General features: G+C 44.0%; 1 protein-coding gene across 5 annotated transcripts in view; it reads left to right on the top strand.

Moving 5' to 3' along the window:
* Positions 1–25,289, top strand: part of ARHGEF2 (Rho/Rac guanine nucleotide exchange factor 2) — a 137,414-nt gene that overhangs the window by 84,590 nt on the left and 27,535 nt on the right. For all 5 annotated transcript variants that reach the window (XM_088151163.1, XM_088151162.1, XM_088151164.1 and 2 more), the window contains one exon: positions 11,945–12,095. In XM_088151163.1, coding sequence (XP_088007289.1) covers positions 11,945–12,095 — 151 coding nt within the window. The remainder of the gene's footprint in view (positions 1–11,944; positions 12,096–25,289) is intronic.

The following is a 25,289-nucleotide window of genomic DNA, read 5'->3' as shown; positions in this document are numbered from 1 at the left end:
GCAGCGGGGAGTGGGTGAAGGGAGGGCATTTTATTTTGTGAGAAACCTGTAGTTTTGCATTTGAGTCAGCCACCCTAACCGTTTTTCCATCTTACTGGGTTGAAGAGAGAGAGGCATGTGCTGCAAAGGGGGACTTTATTTGAGGAGGCCAGCTGCCTCTAGAGTGCCACAAAAGTAAAGAAATCCCCCCACTCCTCTATTGCTCTACTTAGAGAAATTTGTTGAAGTAAGCTTCCCCTCTAAAGTATGGTTTGAGATGGGCGGCTATATAAAATGAATGAATGAATGAATGAATGAATGAATGAATGAATGAATGAAATCCTCTTGAAACATCCTTGTTCCAAAATGAAGTCACTCTTGACATTCTCAGAGACACTGTTGTCTCTGAGTCTCCAGAATCAAACTGTTAGAGGAATGAACTCAGTCTGAAGGAGGAGCAGGTCCCAGCTGAGTTGTAAAATTAATAATAACTTGGCCTCTCTTTACATTTCACTTACATTTTTCCAAAACTTATCCTCCTTTCTAAATGGACTCAAGTGATGCTATGATGCTGAGCTGAAGCAGGACTTGAGTGCTTCTTTCTACCCTCTTCTTGGGGCTGTATGGATTGTGTCCTGTAAATCAGACTGCCCTCTGCTCTGGGTCAGAGCAGCCAATGGCTGGATTCACAGTTTGTACTAAGCCAGTATTTGCTTAACTACAGTATTGTTTGCTCAAAGAACTGTAGTTGGCTGGGTTTCCATGATACACTGACCCACCAGCCATGATTTACAGTCCACAGTGGCTGGATTCACAAAGGCCAGCAGCAAATGCATGCATGCTGGCTTACTGTGATGTGTAAACCCCTCCTGCTTCCCCCAGCCACCCCAGAGGTCTTCCTGTCCTGCTCACTCCAGCATCTTAGCTGCCTGGCTGCCTTCCCAATTGGTAGCTGTAGCTGGACCGGGAAACATTGAACAACAATAGTATTTGGATGTCTGTGGCTCTTCTGCCCCTCCCTCAGCAGAGAGCATTTAGGCAAGGCGGGGGCAGGCTGGATGCTGGGCTGGGTTTGATGGGAGCTCTGCTTCTTGCGCTTTGTGAGCACGTGCCGGGGGTGTTGCACCCTTTTTGCTGGGGAAGTAGTGCTTTGGGGGCTGTCTGAAGAGTTTACGGAACACCAAAAGTAGAGACTGTCTTAAGTTTGTCTCTGTGTGCATCTTGCCTGTAGCTGTGTTCACACAACACACTTAACAGACATGCTTAACCAGTCCATTCAAGGATGAGCAGCCATATTTGCACAGCATTCAGAGCTTCCTTTGGATGAACCTTGATTAGTTATTTGTGAATTTGTTATATGATTGGTTTGTATTATGCAAATCTAGGCAATAGCCTACTTCAGTTAAGTGTGTTGTGTAAATGAAGTCCTTCTGTGATGAGAGCCAAGAGCTTAGTGAATTTTTTTAAGGATTCCTTTCCTTTGCCATTTCCTACTGCTGAAATTTTGACTGCACGCTCTGTAAGACAGGAATTTGTCTTGGTTCTGCTATTCTGGGAAGTGCCATCTAGAATTGGATAATGAAAAAATACGCAGCAACCACTGTAACAGTGGAGCTTCTGTGTTCAGAAGCAGTACATCTGAATACCAGATGTAGTAGACCAATGGTAATAAAACAGCTATTCCATTTAAGTACCCCACTGGCTCATTATTACACGTTGATTAAAATGCATTGCAAACCCACATACTCTAATCCAGACTTGCTCTAGTGTAAAAAAGATAAATAAAATTGCTTGGCCCAAGAGTGGTGAGTCTTTCCCAATGGGAAGTAGAATCTGCTGTTGGGCACTAGAGTTGCTTTCTGGGTTGGGCCACAACTCTGAGCCACCACTGTACTTTTGATTGAAACTCTTACTGTCTTCTTTCTAGCCATGGGGGCGTGGGAGCAAAACAAACCATAGTGGTAGGGAGAAGGTGGTTGCAGTTGGGGAGAGAAACCTCTCTCTCCTGCTTTAAGGGTTTCCTCCCTCCAAAGTTGTACTGTAGTAAAGATTAGATTGAACTAGGTAAGTTGTCTTCCATTTAAAAACAGTTACCCTGAAATGTTGTACTAGAGAGATTATCACGCATACACTTATTCTTCCCCAGGAACAGGTGTCTGCACTTTATTTTCTGAACAGAATTACCGTTTATAATCTATTTTTTCTCTGCAAACAAAAAAATACAGAGAAAGAAATGGTGTTGCTTTTAACTTAAAGTAAGTGTAAATTTCTGTCTCGCATACTTTTCAGAAGGTCTTGGTTTACTTTATGTTGTTGTTTTTCCAAAATCAAATCTGCCCTGCTTCCCCCTAAATTGGAATTAAGAGACAAAAACACCCTCCCTTGATGATGAAGAACAATGCAAGCAAAATGGAACTGAGGTCTGAAAATGACTTTCCTGCAATTCTGTAGGTATGGAGATGCCACTGAAAAGCCCATATGATCTCTTGCAGAACAGCGAACAGGAAGAGTAATCAGACAAGTTTATTTGCACGAGGCAGGCCAAAAATCACTCCCTTTTCTAAAATCATAAATATCTATCTAATCCAGAAGCAGTGCTAGAGTTTTACGGATTCTATAAGCCTGAGGCTGGCCATACTACCCAGCAGGATGACGCTGAGCTCTCCTGTGGCAGATTTTGAGAAGAGAGGAGTTTGCTTTTAATGAGTATTATTGTGTTTTTGCAGCCGGAGGAGGGGGGAAGTGGCCTCAGCTGCCAAAATAACTGGACTGGGCTTGGCATTTTGATGGGGTTTGGGTGGGGCACTTGTACAGGCCGGCTGCAGGCAGGAAAACCTCTAGGGCTGGACTTTCAAAAGGCATGATTTTGAGAGGGGAAAAGCACATTGGGCAAAGAGGAGGGTACTTCATAGGTAGGGCAGTCTTGGCGAAGTGATGCACTTGTGTCAGCTGAGAGGGTGGTCTGAATGACCACAAGGACCATTCTGGCTGGGTGAATTCTGGACTGATAATGCCAGGTGAAAATACCAGATCCTGCTTTCTTCACATTTTGGAACTGTCAATTCCTGGTACTCACCCCTCAGCCATCCTCCTGGAATTCCTTGCTCAGCACGTGCTGCTCAGCTGTGCTTGGGTGCTGCTGGGGTAAGAGACCGTTAGCCCTTCTCTTCCCACGAGAGTTAAAACTCTTACTTTCCCACAATTGCCCCCATCCTGCCACCTCCCCATGCAGGGAGTTGGTTTTGGCTACCCTGAAGCTCTCTTCTGATGGTTCTTTTCTGAACACAGTTTCCCCAAATTGGTGTCCCCCAGATGCCTTGGATTTCATCTCTCATCATTCCCAGCCACCATGGCTGAAGAGAGTTGAAGTCCAACATATGTAGAAAATGCTAGGTTGGGGAAAGCTGTTGGGAAAAAAACGGGGAGTGTAAGAGTTATGGCAGCCTTGGAGAGCATCCTAGGAACTAGTGAGTTTCAAGGCTAGATATAATTTAGGAAGAGGGAGAACTTTTGCACAAGGCAAAAGTGAGAGGAGAGTGCTACAGCTCCTTGATAGTTTCCTTCTTCTCTAAAGGAGGATCTCTCCATCTTCTATCCTGCAACCATGTATTTATATGCTTGTTCAATATGTCTTCAGCCTTCCCTTCTGAACATGTTATTCCCATTCCCATTTTATCATCACAGCAACCAACAACAAGTTGACTGAGCTGAAGGGAGTAACAGCCCCAAGGTCCTCTAGCACATAGTCAACCCTGAAAAACTAAGCAAGGGCAGCCTCATTAACACTTGGACAGGAGACCACCAGGAAATGCCAAAGTTGAAGGCTAGACTAGGATGAAAAAAAAATATCATACTGTTGTTAAGAAAGTTACATGGATGTGTCCTTGAAGTCTTCAGGAGTCAAATTGGGCTCTTTTTTAATATCCCATTCTTGCCTGACACTGCACTGCTTGGAGAGTTTGTGCAACAAATTAGATGATGAGTTTGGGTCAGTCTGGTTCTTTCTGTTGCAGGAGCCAATCTTTTGTCTTAGCATGTTGTGTGAACCAGCCTGTCACATTAAGCTAAGGCCAAACCAGCCATAATATTTATTTTATTTTATTTTATTTATTTGGACATTGCACATTTGGACATTGGACAATGCATGCACAGCAATTATGCTTATGCTTTGTAAACTGAGGTTTAAGGCTTAGTGTGTTGTGTGAACTTAGCCAGTTGAGTGGCATAGCATTGCAAACCTAAATGCTAATAGTCTGCATGTTGCTTACAGACAGCATGTAAAACCACACTTTCATAGGCAGATTGGAAACTTGCCATAATGCCTACAAAGTCTTCCCTTTACCACCCCCATTGGTTGCTCAAATTGGGAAAAACTGTAACCTCCTTCAGCTCTCTAGGGAAAAAAAGTGTCTGACATCAACTAGTTTGAAAAGGTGGCAGCATTTGGACAACCTTTGTTGATCTTGAAAAGCTGGGCAGGGTTAGAGCCAATGAGTGCCTGAAAATCTCAGGGTGGGATTGAAAAGAATCAGGCAAAGGCAGTGACAAACCTCTTTCATATTGTTGCCAAGCCAGCTGCATCAGTGCATCAGCATTAGTCCCTAGGAGTTGAGCTCAGCTGAAAGGAGACTTTCCCATTTTAGAAACCCTCACGCCCACCAACAATCCTTTCCTGGCATACCTTCTGTTGTTACTATGATGGTGGCATTCACTTGTCTTGATATTTTCCAGCCATTGTGTGGGCATGATCTGAATTTGAGCCTGGTCTCAGCCCTGAAGCCTGCTTGGAATGACAGAACTTGTCCCAAGTGCAGCTGGAGACCTCATAGAGCATTTCCAAACAGTGGGTAGGGCTCATTCTTGGCACGCAGGAAGCCATGGTTTCAAACCCTGACATGCCCAATGAAATCTCCCCCTCCCCGCCCCATGCTTCTCCATCAGTTCCCCTTCAAACCAGGAGGAGGATTTTAGGGGGGGTTTTCCCAGTGGGTTACATCCCTGGTAGACTTTATCCCAGGCTGCATAAGTTTGCACTTATTTAATCTCCATTTCTAGGCTGGGCAAAAAACAGCTTGCTGATCTCCCTCCCCGAGCAAACCAAACAGGTCTGATGGGACTCATGGTAGGAAATTACACAAGCCCTCCCACTTGAAGAGCACTTTTTCTTGTGGGAACCAGGTATATTTAGAGCTCATCCTAAATATGGAGGAGGGCACAAAAGAACATTTGTGGCGATTGAAGTAGCCATGGGCAGCTAGCCATTCTCTGCTTACTGACCCTCATCAGTAACAGAGCAAGATTTGAAATAAGACTGTTTCCCCTCTTGCCTAATAAAGAATTAGTTCAGAGTAGCTGGGCTAAATTCTTGGAATTCCATGACACTGAGTAGCAGGTTGCTAATCATATTACAGTTGGTGGTCACCTTTTGGGAAGCATATTTTGTACACTCTGAGCACCATAGAGGTGTGAAACTAATGCACTGAAATATGAAATACTTTATTTAAGTGAAAGACCAGCCATGAGTTATACCCATCAAAGAATACTCCAAAAAGAAAAGAATAGAAAAAGGGGAAAAAATTAAATCTCTAGCTATTAGGCTAATCTAAATAATCTTTAAAAGAAAAGCCATAAATATATATATACATATGCACACATTCCCTATAACCAATTTCTCTGAACAGCAATATCTATAGAACTTAGCAACCCTTCTAGAGGTTTCTAAAGAGAAATCCATTAATAAGAGAACAAGATTCTCCTTCTCTGGCCAACCAAGGCAATTGGAGGGTACTTCAGTCTATATAGCAGGCTATACAGAATGGGCAATACATGCATCTATTCTCAATTATCTTTTTGGTTAGCTTTCTGTAGTCCTGTATTGAATTTTACATAAGATACAGTGGACTCTCAGCCCAACATCTGATTTTGCTCAGCTTCAAGAGAGCAAAAATGGAGTTGAGGCAACATGCATTAGATCTTGATTATCAGGAAGGTCTGAATACAGCCCCCATCTATCATAATGATGGCTTGTCTGAAAGACCATTCACAAGTTAATATCTTGTTTGGCTCACCAGAAAGCTTTCCTTTGGCCAGATTTACTGCTCTACCATCTATGTTAACAGAAGCAAGAAGAGCACCTCCCTCAACAGTGGGGGAAGTAGAGATTGCATTAGAGATGGCAAAGCTGGAGTTTGGGGGCCTTTTTGCATTCTTTGGGAAGAGAGAGTTTTAGAATTTAAAATAAATGTGTTAACCCAGAGGGTCAATACTTTAATGAACATTCTCAAAACAAAACAAAGCAAAAAATTATGCCACCAGAACTAGCAATTTACTTTTGCAAGTTGATCCAGGTTATACAAAAATATGCTCCATGTCTAATGGGCTGATGTCTCTTTCAGGATAAGGCATTTAATGTGACAAAAAGGGTTGGAGATCTGGGTGCCCCCGGCCATGGGTTCATATCCAGTCCTTGCCTTCTTCCACTGCTTTCATTTATTTCCTCCCTGCACAGATGGTCTTATCTTGGAAGCTGTTGAAAGCTTCCCAGTTTACGTGGCGGCCCTTGCTGTACCTAAAGCATTGCGGAGGCTGATGGGAGCACACTGTATGCTGTACCTTAGTTTTTGTTCATGCAAAAGGAAATAATAAATTACCCCATTGGGATGCTGTGCGTGTAACTGTGTCCAGGCTGTATAATATGTTTTCATGGGTATGGTACCTACTATCTACCTACATCTACCTACTATCTCCTCCATCTTTCTCTTTCTCTCTCCACACACACACCTTTCCCATATTAATTCCTAAGGACCTTGAGCAGTTTTTGGTTCTGAACATTGAATTAGGAAAGGGAGTGATGGAGTAGTTTTAAATTTTAATTTTTTAAGAGAGATAATCATGTTGGTTTTCTTTTGGCTGACACTGCAATCTTGGCTGCCTTCTGGCTGGGATCCAGCAGTTCAGAATAACATGTTTGTCTTGCTGAGGCCCTCCTGTCATGTTCTGGAGTCCCAGAGCTTCTCTCCACTAAGAGAGATAGGCCTGCCCATGGCTGCTCTATCAAGATAAAAGTCCCAGGGCTTCCAACTGGGCACAAAGCCTCCTTTGTCACCCTGTTGCCCTCGGCCGAGAGAGTGGATACCCAGTTTGGCATCTTTTCTACAACAAACCTTGTATCTTTTTTGGAAAGGGAACACAGAGCGCAGGAACTCCTTCGCATTGTAAGCCTCCCCACGCTGCAACTTTTAACAATTGTCTTTTGATCAAAACAAGCCAATGTCCCAGCAGGGGATGGGTAAGCAGGAAGCCAGCCACCCGCTTATATTCAGGCTGTTTGATGGGAAGCAGGATAAGGCCAAGGGGAAGGCAATCTTTGGGATGTGGCTAAGGATCCTCGCACAAAATAGCTGCCATTTTGGCTGTGGCAATAGCAAAACAACTACTAATCCTCTCTAGAACCCCCAAATATTGTATTTCCCTTCCCCAAATTGTAGCCACTTCTTACTTTCCCTCTCTCCATCTGGAGGCCCATTTCCACAAATCACTCATTTTATGTAGCCAAACCACTTTTATTTTCTAGGGCCCCCTAGAATTCCAAGAATTTCATTCTACCAAATCGAGATGAAATTGAAAGCTGGGACTTGGCTTTTCTTAGCCCAACTTCCCATGGAAACAAACCTGGGGGAAAAAAAACAGATGGGGCCAGGAAAGCTGGCAAGCAGGATGGAAGGAGTTTAAAGCCACCATGTTGCTAACTCTGGGTTAGCTTAACATAGTTTGGTTCTCCAATCCAGGACTTCTGCCTCCCTTACCAGTGACTCCTCAAAGACTGAGCAGGGAGGCACCGATGGGAACAAGGAGTGTGACTTGTGGTGCCCTTGCTGTTGAAGTCCCTCCAGAAGAGTAAGTGCCCATGCATGTGCCAGCCAAGTTGCACAGCTCCCAGCCTGATACTAAGGGGACCACAGGATGCGCGGGCTGCCTCTTTCCCGCAGGTCACCATGACTCTAAAGCAGGCCTTGCAATGTGAGGAAAATACTTTAGCTGTAGCTACGTGGTGTTTCCTGCAGCTGCTAGAAGATCTTCTGGTCTGTCCTTATTGGCTGAACTTACCCACTTGTTCACTAATTAAAAGGTGTTCTCCAGTAATATGACACATACTAAAGGGGTGCAGCAGAGGCTGCCCAGCTTTCTTGATGCTGCAGAGCTGGGCTTGGAACAGCTCCACCCAGCTCTTCATCTCAGCGCTTCAGTGTGTTTGGCCACCTTCCCTGAGGCAATGACTTCCTCTCAGCATAAGAGCTCACAATCAGATAGAGCTGAAGTAGCTTATTTGCAGTGTTTATTATTCCCTCTGTTTCTGCATAACAGTATATTCTCCAGGTTCTACCCCTGAAGCACCAACCACAGCCAAAATCTGCCTCTACCAGGCATTGCTAGCCCTACTCCCTGATCTCCCTGGCTGTGTTTCTGCAGCTAAGGAAACTCCCAACCACCCACTCATCTGCTCTGTCTTACAGGCCGGTTTGATGCTTCTCACCATTGTAAAACTTTTGTTACAACGGTCACTTAGTGTCATGGTGACAATTGCCCAGTTTGTACATAATGTGGCCATGTAGCCAAGCAATGTCCAAGTGATTTCCAAGAAGCTCTGGGACCATTTGGGAAGCTCATCCCAGTTGCTCAACCAAAGTAGAACAAGCTTGCCTACGTGAACAAACCTCCCCTTGAACGTTGTATCTGTGACAGAATATCAGTTGTGGGGGGGAGGGGTGTGAGTTTGGGGAACTTTTGCAAAATCTTCTGCAACTCAGGACGAGCCTCTTAGTATGGGAAAGATCCCCCAAAGTAGTAAGATTTTAAAGCTGCTAGCCTCAGGTCTTCAGTTGCCAGGCATGAAGGGAAGACAAACAGTCAGCTCTTCACAAGCCTTGCAGTGCACAGCTGTGCTTGCTGGGCCTCCTGTGGATTGTGCTGCAGCAGCCCTTCTAAAAAGGGTAGTTCCGTGTAACTTCTTTTTTCCTTCTCTCTCCCTCCCATATTTGCTGAGACACATGACACTAAGTCAGCTCTTGAGTCAAAAATAATCAACCCTCTTGACTGCATTATTGCTCAAATATTTGGCAACAGGAAGTCCTTGTCTTGCTTCTTCTTTCTTAGGGGAGGCTGCTATGACAACCCCTTCACTTTACTGAGTCCTAATCTGATCACAGGGCTTATAGGTATTTAATTTTCTGGCATTTCTAACTAACACTTTGCACAATTCATGGTGACTTGCAGTAGTACTGCAGTTTGGTTGTGGACCAAGAGACAACTGGGTCTTTCTGGTTTCAGAAACGTTTATACCTGAACTTTCTCTCTGTTCCAGTCAGCTTCTCTGTCTGCAAGCTGTCAAAGCCATGGATCTGGTCTAAATACAGATCTGGGCTAAGTCCCTTGAGCTCCATTCCTGGAGTTGGTGTTTGCACCAGCATGGCTGTCTGGTCTCTGACCAGTTCAAAAGCTAAATACTCCCCTTCAGGTGCAAGAAGTGATGTTTATTCTATTAATACCTTTATGTGTTTGAAGGGCATGGTTGAGTCTGAGCATAGGTATTCTCAAGTGACTCATGTGCTTAGTTCTACTACAATCCTAGAACTACACTAGGATTTAGGGCTTTTCCAAATGCAGATGTAGTTCCATTTTTCTGAGAGAGAAGAGTCCCTTACAATTAACTGATATTGCAGCAAAGTCTTTCAGTTGCACCACCTTACACTCTATCCCCATTGTTGCCTCATTGTTACTTTGACTGGGGACTTCTTATAGCCTTTTTGCCTTTTAGGGAAAAAAGTAAGCAACCTGGAATCCCTTGGGAAGAGCATCAGGGGTGGGGGGAAGGAGCAGAAAGTTCTCTCACCAGTTTTGCTCCTATGGCGAGTAGAGTAGAGTAGAGTATGAATCTAGACTGGCTGTGTTTTACAGTGAATTTGGAAAACCCAGGCTCCAGAGAGTGATTGCCTGGTAGCAGCCACAGAAAGTGACTTTCTACAGAGTCTGACCACTAGGTCATCTGGCCCAATGCTAGACAGTGTGACTCCAAAGTTTTCACAAAGGATTACCTCTCTATTCACAAAGGTGAAGCCCTTCTGCATGTAACTCAGATACAGGGCCTCCCAGTTTAAGCCTTGGTGTGACAATCAAGAGCTTCCTAAACATGGAATTAGAATGTGCAGGAAATGGCTTGTTGGGTCAGATGTAGCTAGTTCAGTTCATCTGCACATTTTGTGAAATGGAAAGGCCTTTCAGGAGCCCCTGTGCTCAGCAGGTATAGGTGACGCATGTACCTAAATCCTACATCATGCTTAAAAATGGGACAAAAGCTAAACTTAAATTTTATAAAAGTGCAGATTGGTAGGAGAATCCTCCTTCCCAACTCTTTAATGAGCCTTTCCCAATCTGGCTCCTTTTAGATATCTTGGGACTACAACTCCCAAAGTTCCCAGCCAGCATATCTGGAGGGCCCCAGATTGGCAGAAGTTTGGTTCAGATAGTTCGGTGCTGAGGCATGTATGACAGAGATGGTGGTGGAATTTCTCAGTCAGACACATGGTTGTCATGGTTATTGGAAGCAGAGAGGTACAGGAAAAGATGAACTGCCTGGGTGTCTTTTTTCCCCTCCTCTTCTTTTCTCTCCACCTCCTCATTGCATCTCCTCAATCTGGGCTTTCCAAACCAACTCAACATAGTGTTGGTTTTCTTTTCTGCTCTCAGGGACGTTGTTTAGTCAGAAAGGAGGTTTTCAGATGATTCAGTCAGATCCTCCTGCAAGATAGGATGAGCTATCCAACAGTTTATGAGAGGCAACTGCAGCTTGGAATTTCAAGACCCCCTCGGGACCCCCCTGGCCCAGGGATGAGCAGGAATGGACAGCAGCTGAGCCAGAGAGGGAATGTGGGAAAGGTCTGTTGGGGGAAAGTAGAATGTGCTCTTTCATCTGGTGTTTGGGTGTGAAGAAGAGACCATCCCGAGTGGGGTCAGAGTGAGGAGGGAATTATGGCTAATGAATTTTCTTAAGTGACTTGTTTCCACTTAAAGTTTCATTGATTTTTTAAAAAGTATTTATAGCTTAACTTACTTGTTCCAGTCATCAAATGTGCGAACCAGCAGGCGCATTTACAAGCCTAATTAACTTTTACTTATCATAGATAGGTGGAATGCTTCCACTAAGCATTCAACTGTTGTTTTTAAAAAATATATTTGCATTTTGGCTTGCTTATTTGAGTCATCTGCAGAAGCTACCCAGCTTTTTGGCTTTGTTCTGAATTCCATAAATTGATGTGGAATGGAATAGAATGGCTGGGAAGGTCCTTGCTTTGGGCAGTGGGTTGATGCTGATGAACTTAGAGATCCTTGTAATTTGGTAGGTCCGGTGCCTTTTACTGTACAGCTTTATATTCAGCAGCCAATTCTTTCCATGCAAAACGGGAACGGTAAGCATGATCTTGGATTGAAATCTTTTTTAGTAGCATTGCTCTCAAGTGAGACTATATATAAGAAAAATTATGCTACAGAAAATTTTGGATATCAGATAGATAAGGAAGGTAGCAACAAAAATGATTTCAATATTTCTGACCTCAAATGCTCTCAGGGAGAAAAGAGAACAAAATGTTTTCATTTTGGCCTGTTGATACTTCATACAGCCACAGAGCTTAAGATTTTGTGTACTCCCCCAAGTGTGTTTGTGTGTGTGTGTGTGTGTCTGCATTAAAATGTATCCACAGAATTAAATGTGATTTTTTAAAATTATGTAATCTCTGTGGTATTAAATGTGACATGCACCCATCTCTGTGCCCTGCCCTATGTAAGTGCTGGAGCAGAATGTGTTGGGGTGGTGGGGGAAGTCAGAATCCAGCTCCTCTGGTCAAGAGGACCTTGTTCACAGAGTGGCTTCTCTCCTGTTAACAAGCAACCCCCTCTCTCTTTCTTTCTGCAGAACAAAGAAAAAGAAAGGATGAAGGAAGGCAAAGATAAAGACGCCCGCTACACCAATGGGCACCTCTTCACTTCCATTACAGTTTCTGGCATGACCATGTGCTATGCCTGTAATAAGAGCATCACTGCAAAAGAGGCACTGATTTGTCCAAGTGAGTAAGCATCTTGTATATGAACCCAGGGAGTCTGTGTGTCATAGTTTGGAATGGATACAGCAGAGAAAGTGAAAGTGTGTGCTAAACACTTTTTGGGGAACTGTTCACCCAACCCCTCCCCCCACTTTAATTTCCCTTAGCAAAAGTAGCAAAATATCTTGTACTTCTGTTCAGACGTGTACTATTGTCACATCTGGGATAGAGGAGGAATCCCTTTACAGGTGAGGTTCTTGCTGTTGGAGAGAAACTCACACATTACAGCACTTTGGGGTGCTTTGAGAATTGTGGATGCTAGTAAGTGAGCATTGAACACTCCTGCTCGGCTCCTCCTCCTGCCAGAGAGAGCCACTAATCCAACCACGTAAGGATCTTCCATGGCTTTTTAGCAGGACATGTGAACCTGGGGACTCTGATTGGTTAGAACAACTTGCTGTGACTTGTTCTTGTCTCTGCTTCCTAGTAAATAAGCTCTTCTGTGGTTTGGTTTTAACACTTGCCAGGACAGATTGGGTGGGAATCCTTGAGCAAAGTTTTTTTTAACACTGCCACTGAATACAGCTGATGCCTTTGCTTCTTTACACATGTCAGGCAGAGCTCAGGCACAGATCAGAAATGCTCTTTCTCTTTATGGTTAGTAGGGATATTTAGGTTTATCTGTGCCCTGAGGTGCTGCCATGTTTTAATCTGTGGTTGTATCTTCTCTTCCCAACCTCAAAGCAATAGACTGTGGTTGAAGGCTGTGCATGTCCTAGGAGCAGGATTCATGGGCAGCCTTCATGGTTGCACTCACTCCACCCCACAGTTAAGCTTCCCAGAAGCTGAGATTTAACCTCTCATCAGCCATCTTAAAGATATGCTTTCTAAGATGAGGTGAACCAGAGTCTCCCCAGCCCTATTCCAGGACCTTAAGCATTGCAACGCTGACTCCATTAACTACTTTTTTGAGAAGATCTTTTAAAATATTAGCCAGCCATCTATTTAACTCAGGACACTCAATTTGCTCCTACTAAGGTTTGCAGTTAAAACCACCATAAATGGCACCCTGAGGTTAAATACATAAGGCTTCTTAATTAAAACTTGGGCCTTTCAATCCCAGTAAATGTGAGGCAATGGAGACGAGTGCTGGCTTTGTGTTTTAGATCGGAGGCAAGCATGTTGCAGCAGAAACTGTAAATGGCAGAATGTGGTCACCTTTGAGTGGGGTGAAAGAATGCATTTAGTCCCCACACCCCACCCATTGAAGGCAACCACATGATCCTTCCAAAAGACATTTTAGCATCTCAGCAGCAGGAAACTTAGATTAACATGTGCTGTTAAGAAATAATCCAAGATAACAAGTATGGTCAGATACAACATGTTTACTTTCTGTTAACTGCTTGCTTCCTTGGAGGCTTCAGAAGACATGGGAAGAACCCACAGGCTGCTCAGTTTTGCTGAAGGAAATCTAGCCTGTACCCACTGCCCTCAACCCACATCAGCCTGCCCACCACACTGCAGAAAGTGAGAGCTCTTGGATTGGCACATAGTGTTAGGAGCTTTGGCTTAACCCCATTGCCTTCCAGGGCACAGCAAATGTTCCCACGCTGACTCCTCTACAATTACTTCTGGGTCTTGCACACCATGGATCTGAAGGACCGGTTAGGGAAAGCTAATCTGAGTCATCTTCTGTCATTCTAAATTGTTCTTGGCTGTGTACACACCACACAGTTAACCTGGTTCCTGAATTAAACCATTTTCTGGAGTCACACAATACAAGATCATAAATTAACCCAAAAGACAAAGCTCATATACATACATTACTAAGCCACAAACATACTAACAAAGGGTAAAACTAACTTTAGCATCTTGTGCAAACACAGCTGCCACTTAAAATGACCATGTGAACACAGCCATTGTGTATTCAACTAACACATATATAGTTGTTCCACAATCATGGTGTTGCATTTACCCAACACTGAAAGCACCATGGTGCTTTGTCTGATTAAGAACTCTGTCAGGAGAAGATGGTAGGTGGTGCCATTGATCCTAGAGATGGCCTATTGGACTAGGGATGTCCATCTCTCACCGAAGGATCAGCATGCAGGTCCAGATGGAGCCCCTGTGGATGTCAAGCTCCTTTCATACCAACTTGAATTGGTAAACCTGCAGTTTCTACCTCATGGCAAGGAGGGAAGAATATGGCTTGATCTTGCCATAATTACCTGCCTCCAGGTGAGATTTTGGTAATCCATTAGACGTTGGGCTGCTTTTGAAAAGCATTCAGAATTGAGCTGTCAGATCATCAGCTTCTTCTTCAGTCTTCCCTCCCTCCTCTGCCAGCTCCTCTTCCATGTAAAAAGCTGGTTAGTAAAAAAACTTTCAGGCCAGTAACTCCAGACTTATTTCCAGAACCAGCTCTCTGTCTGATGGAATCATCCCGTGATATTCCACTCTATGGTTTGGGGCTTACAGTGGTGCTTAAACGTTTGTGAATCCTTTTGAATTTTCAATACATTCAATATTCAATATTACCGCAGAAATATGACCTAAAACATGATTCAGTCCACCCATGTCCTAAAACTAGATAGAGAACCCAGTTAAACAAATGAGTCAAAAACATTATAATTGTTCATTTATTCATTAAGATAAATGATTCAAAGATACATATTTGAATGTGAACCTTTGCTTTCAGTAATTGAAAGCTATATAAATTGAATAAATAAATAAATAATCTGGTGTGCCCCCCTTGGACAGCAATAACTGCAATTAAACGTTTCTGATAACTCTTTATGAGTCCTGCACATCAGCTTGGAGGAATTTTAGTCCATTCCTTCTTACAGAACAGCTTCAGCTCAGGGATGTTGTTGGCCTTCCTCGCATGAACTGCCTTCTTCAGGTCCTTCCGCAACATTTCTATACTATTAAGGTCAGGACTTTGACTTGGTCGTTCCAAAACATTAATTTTCTTCCATTCTTTAGTCGTATGACTTGTGTGTTTTGGCTCGTCTTCCTGCATGAGTTTCTCTTGAGCTTCAGTTCATGGACAGATACTTTAACATTTTCCTATAGAATTTGCTGGTACAATTCAGAATTCATAGTTCCATCAATGATGGCAAGCAATCCTGGTCCAGAGGCAGCAAAACAGGCCCAAACCATAATAATGCCACCACCATGTTTCACAGATGGGATAAGGTTTTTATGCTGGAATGTAATGTCTGCCTTTCACCAAACAATGGTTTTCATTCAAGCCAAAAAGTTCTGTCTTGGATTCATATGTCCACAGAATATTCTTCCAATAGCCTTCTGGCTTATCCACACGGTTTTTTGCAAAGTGTACTAGATGGGCAGCAATGTTTTTTGGGAGAGTGATGGCTTTCTCCTTGCAACCCTGCCATGCACACCATTGTTGTTCAGTGTTCTCCTGATGGTGGTCTCATCAACACTGGCATTCGCCAATGCAAGAGAGGCCTTTAGATGTTATCTGGGATTCTTTGAGACCTCCCGGTGTATTACATGCCTTGTTCTTGGTGTGATCTTGGTTGGTCGATCACTCCTGGGGAGGGTAACGATGGTGTTGAATTGCCTCCATTTGTACACGGTCTGCTTGACGGTGGTCTGGTGTTCTCCAAAGTCTTCAGAAATAGTTTTGTAACCTTTTCCAGCCTGGTGAGCATCAACAATTGTTTTTCAGAGGTCCTCAAAAATTTCCTTGGTTTGAGCCATGACATACTTCCACATACCTGTGTTGTGAAGATCAGACTTTGATAGTGAATACCCAGAATTCTGTTCTTTAAATAAGGCAGGACCTCCCATGGTCACAACTGATTATCATCCCATTGATTGAAACACCTAACTCTAATTTCCCCTTCAAATGAATGATAATCCTAGAGACTCACATACTTTTGCCACAAACAAATATGTAGCTTTGGATCATTTTCCTCAATGAATAAATGAACATGTATAATGTTTTTAATTCATTTGTTTAATTGGGTTCTCTTTATCTAATTTTAGGACATGTGGAAAACAGATTTCAGGTCATATTTATGCAGACATATTGAAAATTCAAATGGGTTCACAAACTTTTAAGCACCACTGTAAAAGGATGAACTTTTTATTGTAATGGCATCCTCACGGTGGAACAAACATGCTTGCCAAGGTCTATTACTCTCTGGGCACCAGCTTTGAAGTGCCTTGTTCTGTAGGTAGTAATTTGGGAACTGTCTTTTTCTTTTCAAGTGGCTGCTGACTGTTTTATCCATGTGAGCCCTAATTTTTTCTTTTTTTGTTTTGTTTAATATTATTTTAAAAATCAGATATAAGCTACTTTGAAAACTTATCAGCTGGAAGAAAGGCTAACAGGTATTTCAGTGCAACCTTTGCTGGAAAGTGAAATGCTTTTCAAGAACTTCTTTTATTTCTTTTGTATCTACTTCCCCTACTTCTCTCTACTTCCACGATGGACCTGCAGGTTGCCAACATGGGCCCCTCTAGAGGCAACATTTCTGCAGTGCCAGTGCCTCAGACCAGCTGTGTCCAGGTTCTGCATTCAGATGCATTCCATTTGGCCCCCCTCTTGGGTTTGGTTAAAAGGGGTTTTCCAGTTTTTTTGAAGCTCTGGAGAAATCCCTTTTATGGTGCTAGGATACTTCCTATGGGCAAGAGGGCTTGCTTTTTGCCACTTTCGGCCCTCTGAAATGTGATTATCTGTTCTGGTGGATCTCACTTTATGTGGAACTTAATTTCTTGATCTGCATATAGGCTTTTTACCATCCCTTAATCCTTTTCCAGGCCTCCTGCTCCTGCCTCCTCCCTCACCGGGGCTCTTCTGAGCAGCTGCAGCTGTGGACTGAGGCTCTTCAAGCCCCTCCCCCTCCGGAAAGACAGTGGTCAGGGTGGGCAGCCCAGTCTGAGTGCAGCTGGGAGGTTACTGGCCGCCCTCCATGATTTGCAAGTAACTTGTTTTCTTCTTTGCTCTGTCACTTGGCCAAGTGCATTAGGGCAGTCCTTTTTGATCTGGCTTTTCAGAAAAAGCCTTTGGCCTCACAGAGTATCATTACCATCCCAACGTGATTTACTTTCAAGGAAGCAAACCCCACATGTTCTTTGCAAGGAAGAGAGCTTTCCCTGGCCCGGCTGCACAGATCCTGGAATACAATTGGGCCATGATGTCACCTCTCTGCCAGACTTCCAGTGGGCAGCCCCCCCCACAGAGGTTCAAGAGGTTGATGGAGATACGTACCTCCAGGGTACAAGGCAAGGCATCCCTTTTCTCATCCTTCTTACATCCCACTGAGAGGCTTTTCCCATGTAGTGTCACGGTGAACCTTTTGGGCTGTGACCAAGGAGATGTGAGTTCAAATCCCTGCTTGATCCTGAAATTCTTTGAATGGTTTTGGAGCAGTGGCGCTCACGCGCTCTCTGTCTCTCTCTGTCTCTGTCTCTCTCTCTCTGTCTCTCTCTCTCAGGCCAACCTATCTCCAGGGTTTTTTTCAATACGAAGCAATGTTTTGTAGGCACTCTGAAACTAGTGTGTCCTTTCTCTGTTTCTGTCCTCATTTATTTTTCTTGTTTAAGCATTTTTTGAGACTGTGCTGAAATTAGAGCCTGCACCATGCCAGCCATGAGTCCCCCAAGCCCGTTCCAACACCTGGACTCAGCAGGACAGAGGGTGTGAGAAGCTGTGCGGGTTCACCCTAACCCCAAACTTGGTGTGCTAAGGCTGCCCATTCCATGTGAGCTGCAGCACATGGCAACAACTTCTTGCTAAGCAGATAGCACGGTGGGGAATTTGTCTTCCCTGCTAAATTGGGCGGACTGGACTTGGAGGCATGGATCTTCAAGAAGTAGCTTTGAGTTACTGATTTTCCTAGTGACAAAGGACCTGAGGGAAATAGATTAAAGGTGGCCTTAAAAAAATAGTATCATTAGAAATCTGACAGCTGGAAGATCAGAAGGCAGGGAAGCCAAGCAAGCTGGAGCCACATCCACAAGGCTGCTTTGCTTGGCTTCCCTTCCCTTCCATCACAGAGGGAAATCATCTGCCCTAAGACTGGCTGCCCCCAACTGGACTGTGCTGCACTGCTGGCCACTCCTCTTTAGCACACAATTTTTTAAGGACTGCGATAGTGGTTCCCCACCCTGCATCACCTGTCCATGAAAAGCTGCCTCCAGGTGGCATGCACAATGCTCCAATTGCTCCATGTGCTACATTTTTCCTTTTTCTTTCCTGCTGTGCTGTTGACCAAGTGAACTTTTCTCTTTATTCCTTGACAGTATGAGTTGATCTGTTTGACCTGTCAACCACTAGGTAGCAGCAAAGGGATGGAGCTTTCTGTCACTTGACTGCCATCTACTGATCATGTGGATTTGTGCAGCTGCCAGATATAGGCTGTTGAAAAGCTGGAGTTTGAAAGGGGGGGGCGTAGCAGTGACGATTGGTGTGGGAGGTGTAAACAACCCAAAGAGAGGAAGTGAGGGACCAGGGCTCCTGGGAGGAGCAGCCCTTGGGAAGCAAATTCTCTGCCACGTCCAAAGCAGAACACCTAAACCCATCCTCAGTCTGCCTCGCTTGCAAATGGAAAATGAGACACAAGCAGTGGCATGCAGACATGTCCTCTGGAAACTGGGCTGGTTACTGGGCTGTCCTTGTGCTGGTGCAAAAAGGTTGTGGAGATTTGCCCAGATAGTATTGGTTTGGCTGGTTATTAGTGGAGCTCTATAGCATATAGGGAGGTCTTCTTCAGGCCCCAGAAACTCCAGTGTATAAAAAAATAATTAAATGTAGGTAGCAGGTTGTAGAAGAGCCTTTCTCAATCGAAAGCCCCCCCACCTCTGAGAGCCAAGCCTGCTCAAAACAGACGACCCCCCCAGGTCTGTTCGGACTAAAACTCCCCAGCCACCATCCCAGTTCATCTGGAGGATGCCTACAGATGACGTTTGAAGTAGATAATCCTGGAATGGGTGGAGAAACATGTAATATGGCATGAGCTTGACTTGGCTTTCAGCATTATAAATAAATAATAAACAAATTCTCCCCCAGAAATTTGACAGTTTTTTTCCCCACTACACACCGAGCCAAACCAAGGAACTGCGTATGCACAGTGCACTAAGACTGGTTAGTTTTAACTTTGGTATGTGTTTGAGTGTGGCTTAATGTGTTGTGTGAAACCAGACCTTTGGGTTAATTCATCAATCCAGGAAACACATTAATTCAGATTTAGTATATTTAAGCCAGATTTTTAAAGAAATTGATCCAAAATTAATATTTACTTTGCAGTGGATTTTAGTTAAAAAACTTGCCCCAAATGCTGAAGTAGACTAGTTAAAGATACAGAGCTGCATGCACACAATGTGCTAACTTTGGTAGGCATTAACCTGGTTTACCATTGCTGTGGATAGTGGAGGCATTGTTCAGTTTTTGTTTTTCATGTTTGAACTATGCTTGAATTATGCCAAGCTGGATAGAGAACGTGCTCCAAACTTGCTCAAGAGGCAGTGTTATAGATGGCTTTCCTTCTTGTGACATTTGGCCAAAAGAGTGTATCTGTGTGTGATGCACCAGTAAAGGGGGAACATCAAAGTATCTTGTGAGAGAAATGTCCAAAATACAGGAGTAGGTCTGTCTAGATGGGAATCCTGCAATCTTCCAAGAGCTCCAGGGCTTGGTCTGTGTCCCCTCCTTTCTTCTTGTTATTTCCCAATTGGGCTACAGCCAGATTTTGCTGATTTCCCCTTGTTTGATCTTGGACTCCAGCTTGGGGGGCAAAGTTGTATTTGTGCAAACAAACAAACAGTCCTGTGGACATTAGCAGTCAGGGACATTATCTGGCTGAATGGCATCATTGTCTTCTTTGCCCTTATCTGGGACAGTGTCTTTACTTGGCTGGAGTTGCCTGTCCTTGTAACCTTCCTTTTCCAAAGGTGGGGGAGGCATCCGTAGCTGGAAAAAAGTCCTGTAGCCAACAAGTGTTAAAACATTTAGGTTTCCCAGCTGAAAAGTCAGTGAAAGTAAGATATATCTCTGCAAATGCCATGATGTTATTAAAACTGATAAGCAGTATTCATTTCTTGAAACACCGCAGAGCTGAGACTGTGTTGCAAGTGGAATTGTCATCCCAGAGCTTTATTCTTTTTGCTTGCTTAAATCCAGAGGCTGCCTCTGAATAATAATTGCATATTCCTTGCCCAAGTGGGCTTGTGTACAACCCTGTAAGGCAAGCTGCTGCTCCAGTTGCCCTCAAATCTGGTACCAGTAATTAGTGCAGAGCTGCTTATACTGATGATGGCCCAATATTGGCTTGTCTGTTCCAGGTAGCCACAGGTTTGCTGAGTATTGCGTGTGCATGTGTGCAGGGCACCCAGTTCTGCAACAGTCTTCCTATCTGTGGCCCAGGTCTGGCCTGGCCTCTCTCCGCCTCTGGGAAAGCTCTCTCTGACCTTCAGATTGCTCTTGGTTCAGGTGTGTTGACCTAGCACACTTGCATGCTGAGTGACTGCACCCCTTTGGCTATGCCAATTTTCTTCCAACTAAGCTACTCATAATTTCCAGGTGGGAAATTTTTGCTTAATGATTGGAAATTCTTGTGCTGCACTGAAGTTGCGGGGTGGGCAGCTTCCTTTCTGGTAAGAACTCCCACCCATGCCTGTCTCTTGAGCTCTGCCTCTTGGCTATTGCTGCCTCTGGAGGGCCCCAGTGCCCGAGCCTTTTGCCAACCAGGCCACTCTCCTCCCCGCTTCCCCCCTGCTAGCTAATGCAGCAAGGCAAGGATGGGGCAAGACAGCGGGAAGGGCAGGTGATGCTGGGTTATGCATGTTGTGAGAACTGGGTCAAAAGCACAGCTCCTGTCATGTCTCAGTACCTTTGTGGAAGTACATGTGAAAGTAGAGTTTGTTCCTTTGGATTTTGTTCTTAGCATGTGTGAATATGATCACGAGGTTAAGCCATGAACCTTGCCTGTGTCCCTTATGGAAATGTGAGTTTGTGTCAGAGGGACTGGCTTGTAGCATATCTTATTTGGAGACATCAGCAACAACAACAAGCTTTGACAGTCCTGGATCTGTCTTAGATTCTTTTCCTCCCCCCAATGTCTTCAGTGAGAGGGAGGGAGAAGGAACTTTCCCCTTGCATAACCGAAGAGATCTTAAAGATCATCTGGTCTACTCCCAGTGCAGGAATCCATCTTATCTTAAATCCATCTTTTCTCATCAAGCTCTCACAGCCATGAGTGAGATGCCCTTAAATCCTCCTTAGCTGTCGTGGCAGCTAAGAACACCCGGGGGCCGCCACAGAGCGTTTCAAATTGGTCAGGCCTCGTCATTCGTCATCTTGGAGTTCAGAGGACTGGCAGTGACTGGGAAGAGAGGCAGTAGGGGTAGCCAGTCTCATGCCAGTACAGTTTTATGCCAACTCAAGGATGAGTGGAGAGCTTGGCGGTGGGGAGAAGCCAAAGAGACCTTGTTTAAGAAGTAAGTTGGCAGCCAAGGCAAGCAAGATGCAAACCAGGAAACCTCATATCCTCAGGCCATGCTTTGGCGCTCTGCTTAGCAACCTAAAGCGACTGCAGCAAAGGACATTTGACCCTGTAGGGTGGGAATTGCTACGCAAGGACATTCTCACTTCCCTTTTACTGCTTGGACTTGTGCCCCGTGATGGGGAATTGGTCTCTCCAATCTGATATTTTCTTCCTCTGCAACAGGAGCATGACATCACTTCCTCTTTTGCTGTCCAGGCGGTTTTCTGAACCAGCTACTTTGGTGCTGCTGATTCTGAAAGCTAATCATTGAACCAAGAGAGAGAAAGCTAAGAAGAAAGCCAGACTGCTTTTTAAAGTTGAAAACAACGTATCAGTTGAAAATGGCCCCTTAAGGAATTGGTTTAGTAGGCTTTTAAATATGTTTGCTGTACTTTGTTAAGTTTAAAAATAGCAAGTATTTATACTAACTCCAGCTAGGTGGCAGCACATAATCAGCTTTGGGTGAACTTGAAAAGCTAAGCAAACTGGTTTGAACTTGGATGGGGGGCCACCAGGAAATCCAGGGTTGGAGGATAGACTGGGTAGTCATAGAAACATCCCAGAGGAAGGCAAAATTACTGTTTTGTTGCCAGGAATACTATGTGAGTATGTTCATGAAATCAAATTTGTCTCAAGGAGGTCTTTATCTTTTCAAGAGGGGTCCCAATATTGTAATTCTTCTAGGGTTTCATCAGGTTCCATCTCTTTGTTTTCCCACTCCAAATAAAAGGAGAAAAAGAAGAGCTGTGCAGTGCCTTCTTGCTGGCACCACCAGGAGCTCTTGTGAAGTAATGAAAAAGTGTGTAGGGTCTGTTTCTTCAGAGCACTGGCTGGTGTTCTGTTTTCCCTGTATGCCACTGATGCAGTTCTCATGGACTAGAACCAGCAGATCTATCTGATTATGTGACATCCTCAGTGAGATTCTCCCCAGAATATTAGCAAGCAGCTATAACGAACATGGGGCTTTCAAGAGAGGGAAAATGATTTTTGAGGAAATTGAGCTCAAGCGTCTCTTCATTCTAGAAACAAACAGTCCATACCCTCCCACCCTCTCAATGCACACTGGCATCCGTAGCAGCTGCTTTTTTAAAAATCCCCAAAATGTCTGCAGCTCTCCCCTCCTACCCTTCCCTTCCTTTCCCCAGTACAGACATAATCAGGAAATGACTCTTTGAACAGTCAAATTCTCTTCCTGTTCAAATCACTTCCTGCCACCCTTGTGTTTCTCAATGTTCTCTGAGTCACTGAGTTGGTGAAGATGCTGTGTTTCTTTAGGCTGCAAATGAAGAAGTGGGACAGTCATATTCTGTGTACTGAAGAAAAAGTATGGTTCCTCAAATGTGAGAAATCAACTGGATTTTTAAGCCATCAAGGAAAGTCTTACTTTTTTGAACTAGTGGATTGGGATCTGAATTCCAAATTGACTTCCTTGATCTACATTCTTGACCTTTAAACGACAAATGAAGGTACTTGGAAATGAAATAAAATTGGATTGCCAGTTTTCCCTAAGGAGATAGTAGGAGTTAAACATCTCTAACTGAGAATTTGTAGGCTGAAACAGAAAACCTGCTGTAAGTTTCATTTTCCTTAGACATTTCTAAGGAAACTGTTATGAAATAGTTGCTTTGCTTGGGACAACACATATCAGCTACTTTGAACTTACAAAATTTTCATTCAACAACTCGTTTGCAGAATTGTTCCCAGAATTCATGGCTTTGAAACCAAAATGGTTGAAAAACAGTTTGAAGATGATTCAGGTGTGGGTGGAGACATGCCATTAGCTGGCTTAAGTTAAATACAGGACTCTTCTTACTGGCAATAACAGGCTGGGAGTCCTTGAAGAAAACTCTGCTTTTGTGGCAGGGGATAGAATATAAGATGTTCTGTTCAGCCCTGGGCACCTTCTCAATGTGTGGACTTCAATTTGGAGAATTCCCCCACCAGCATGACCTTTCTGGGCATTGAAGTTCATGCCTCAGGAGACACCCAGTTTGGCAAGATCATCAATTTGGCAAGATCTCTTGAGCCCTTAGTCTGATTTCCCAGCCTGTGCTAAAGTTGGGATAGTTGTGCCTGTGGAGAAGTAAAACATGATTGGTGAGGCGTCTAATCAAGGGTTATCTGGGGCTTCATGGTTGGTGCCAGCAAACTGGAATCAGGCTTGGATAGTTTCCAGGGTTTTCTAGATGGTGTGTAGGAGCAGAACTTTTTACTGAATTGACATGTTAGTGGAACTGCTCCTTAGAGACCAACTGGCAAAGGTTTCAAAAATTTATTTAATCCTAGGGACCGGTAGATCAGAGCTGATTGTACCCAGAGGGGCTGATCTGTTTCTCAGACCACTTCTAGTTGTCATCTCTTAATCCATTTGTCATATGTGTTGCCTCCAGTCCTTGGCAAAGTTCCAGAAGGATCTTTCTTTGGATCTGCTGAAAGGGGGTTTCTCTGGACAAGGCCATGGACTGGTGCCTTGGTGTTCAACCTTTTTCAGGCTGAGAGCCACCCTTAGCCTCTGAGATGCGTCCTTGGGAAAAGGCAGCCAGAAAAAGGGCAGGAGAACAACGGATATGTTCACTCCCACATATTAATTACAGTATTTTCTTCTCCTGTTATATTCAAAATGGTGTTTAGAGAGAGTTTTCCAAAGCTTTAGGGATTGCACTGTTTCTTTGGCAAATTATTTATCTATTTGTTATTAATATTACTACTACTATTATTATTGCTACTGCTATTTATTTAATGTTAGTCATATTTATTAATTTTATATTCACCTTTCCTTCAGAAGTTCAGGACAGGTTTACAGTACTCCTTTCTCCTGTCTTTCCCTACAACAACTGTCAGGTGCTTTGGACTGAAAGAGAATGACTGGCCCAAAGTCCTCCAGGGAGGTTCTGTCGCTGGTGGTGGACTTGAGCCTGGGTCCCCCCATTCCTAGTCCCAGTCCCTTCACCACTACATTGTACTGTCTCTGTGCACTGCATTTCTATCCCATTCATCGTCTGGGAGCTGAAGTTCTACAGGCACAACATCCTACGGAGGTAGGCTGGCTAAGACAGGGTCCTGACTAGCTGCTTCCCAGCCCTTGACCACCATTCATGCTGGGCAGGAAGAAGCTAATAGAGGATTTGCTTGTGGGGGGAAATATGGGATCCACCAAGATAGTCCTTGGAAATTGGGGATGTTTCCACAGGCTGTAGATGGAGCCCTAGGGAACCAGACCCCCTCCACTTCCAGATTGTCTCCTCTGCATTTAGAACACTACTCTAATTTGACATATCCCACCTTTATTTTATTTTATTTTATTTTATTTTATTATTTCCCAAGCACTTTCCAGTTGATTAGTTGATGGAGCCATTTCAAGAGATTCCATTGGTTGTTAGCTTCACTACAGTGAAATATTTCCATCCAGTTTAGAGAGTCATGGTGACTCAGCCCCTTGGGCCTTGGGTTTCCCCTGCTTCTGCAAACATTGCAGAAGCAGAAGTGAGGTCAGGGAATGTCTGCCCCAGGCTAGTAAATGGTGTCATGGAAGGTGCTGCATAGAATAGAATAGAAATCTTTATTGTCATTGTACAACTTGTACAACGAAATTAATGCCACCCCAGTGCAGCTTTAAAAATATAAAAACCATAAAACACATAACACACATAAAACACAACCTTCACATTCCATATTGCACAACCCCTGATTAATACTGCAC

The sequence above is a fragment of the Python bivittatus genome, unplaced genomic scaffold (assembly GCF_059951505.1).
Source record: "Python bivittatus isolate LINGU-HERP-01145 unplaced genomic scaffold, Pbiv_v1 ctg000660_np1212, whole genome shotgun sequence".
Lineage (NCBI taxonomy): Eukaryota > Metazoa > Chordata > Lepidosauria > Squamata > Pythonidae > Python > Python bivittatus.
The sequence above is the reverse complement of the archived record's forward strand: the minus strand, read 5'-3'. Positions and strand labels throughout refer to the sequence as shown.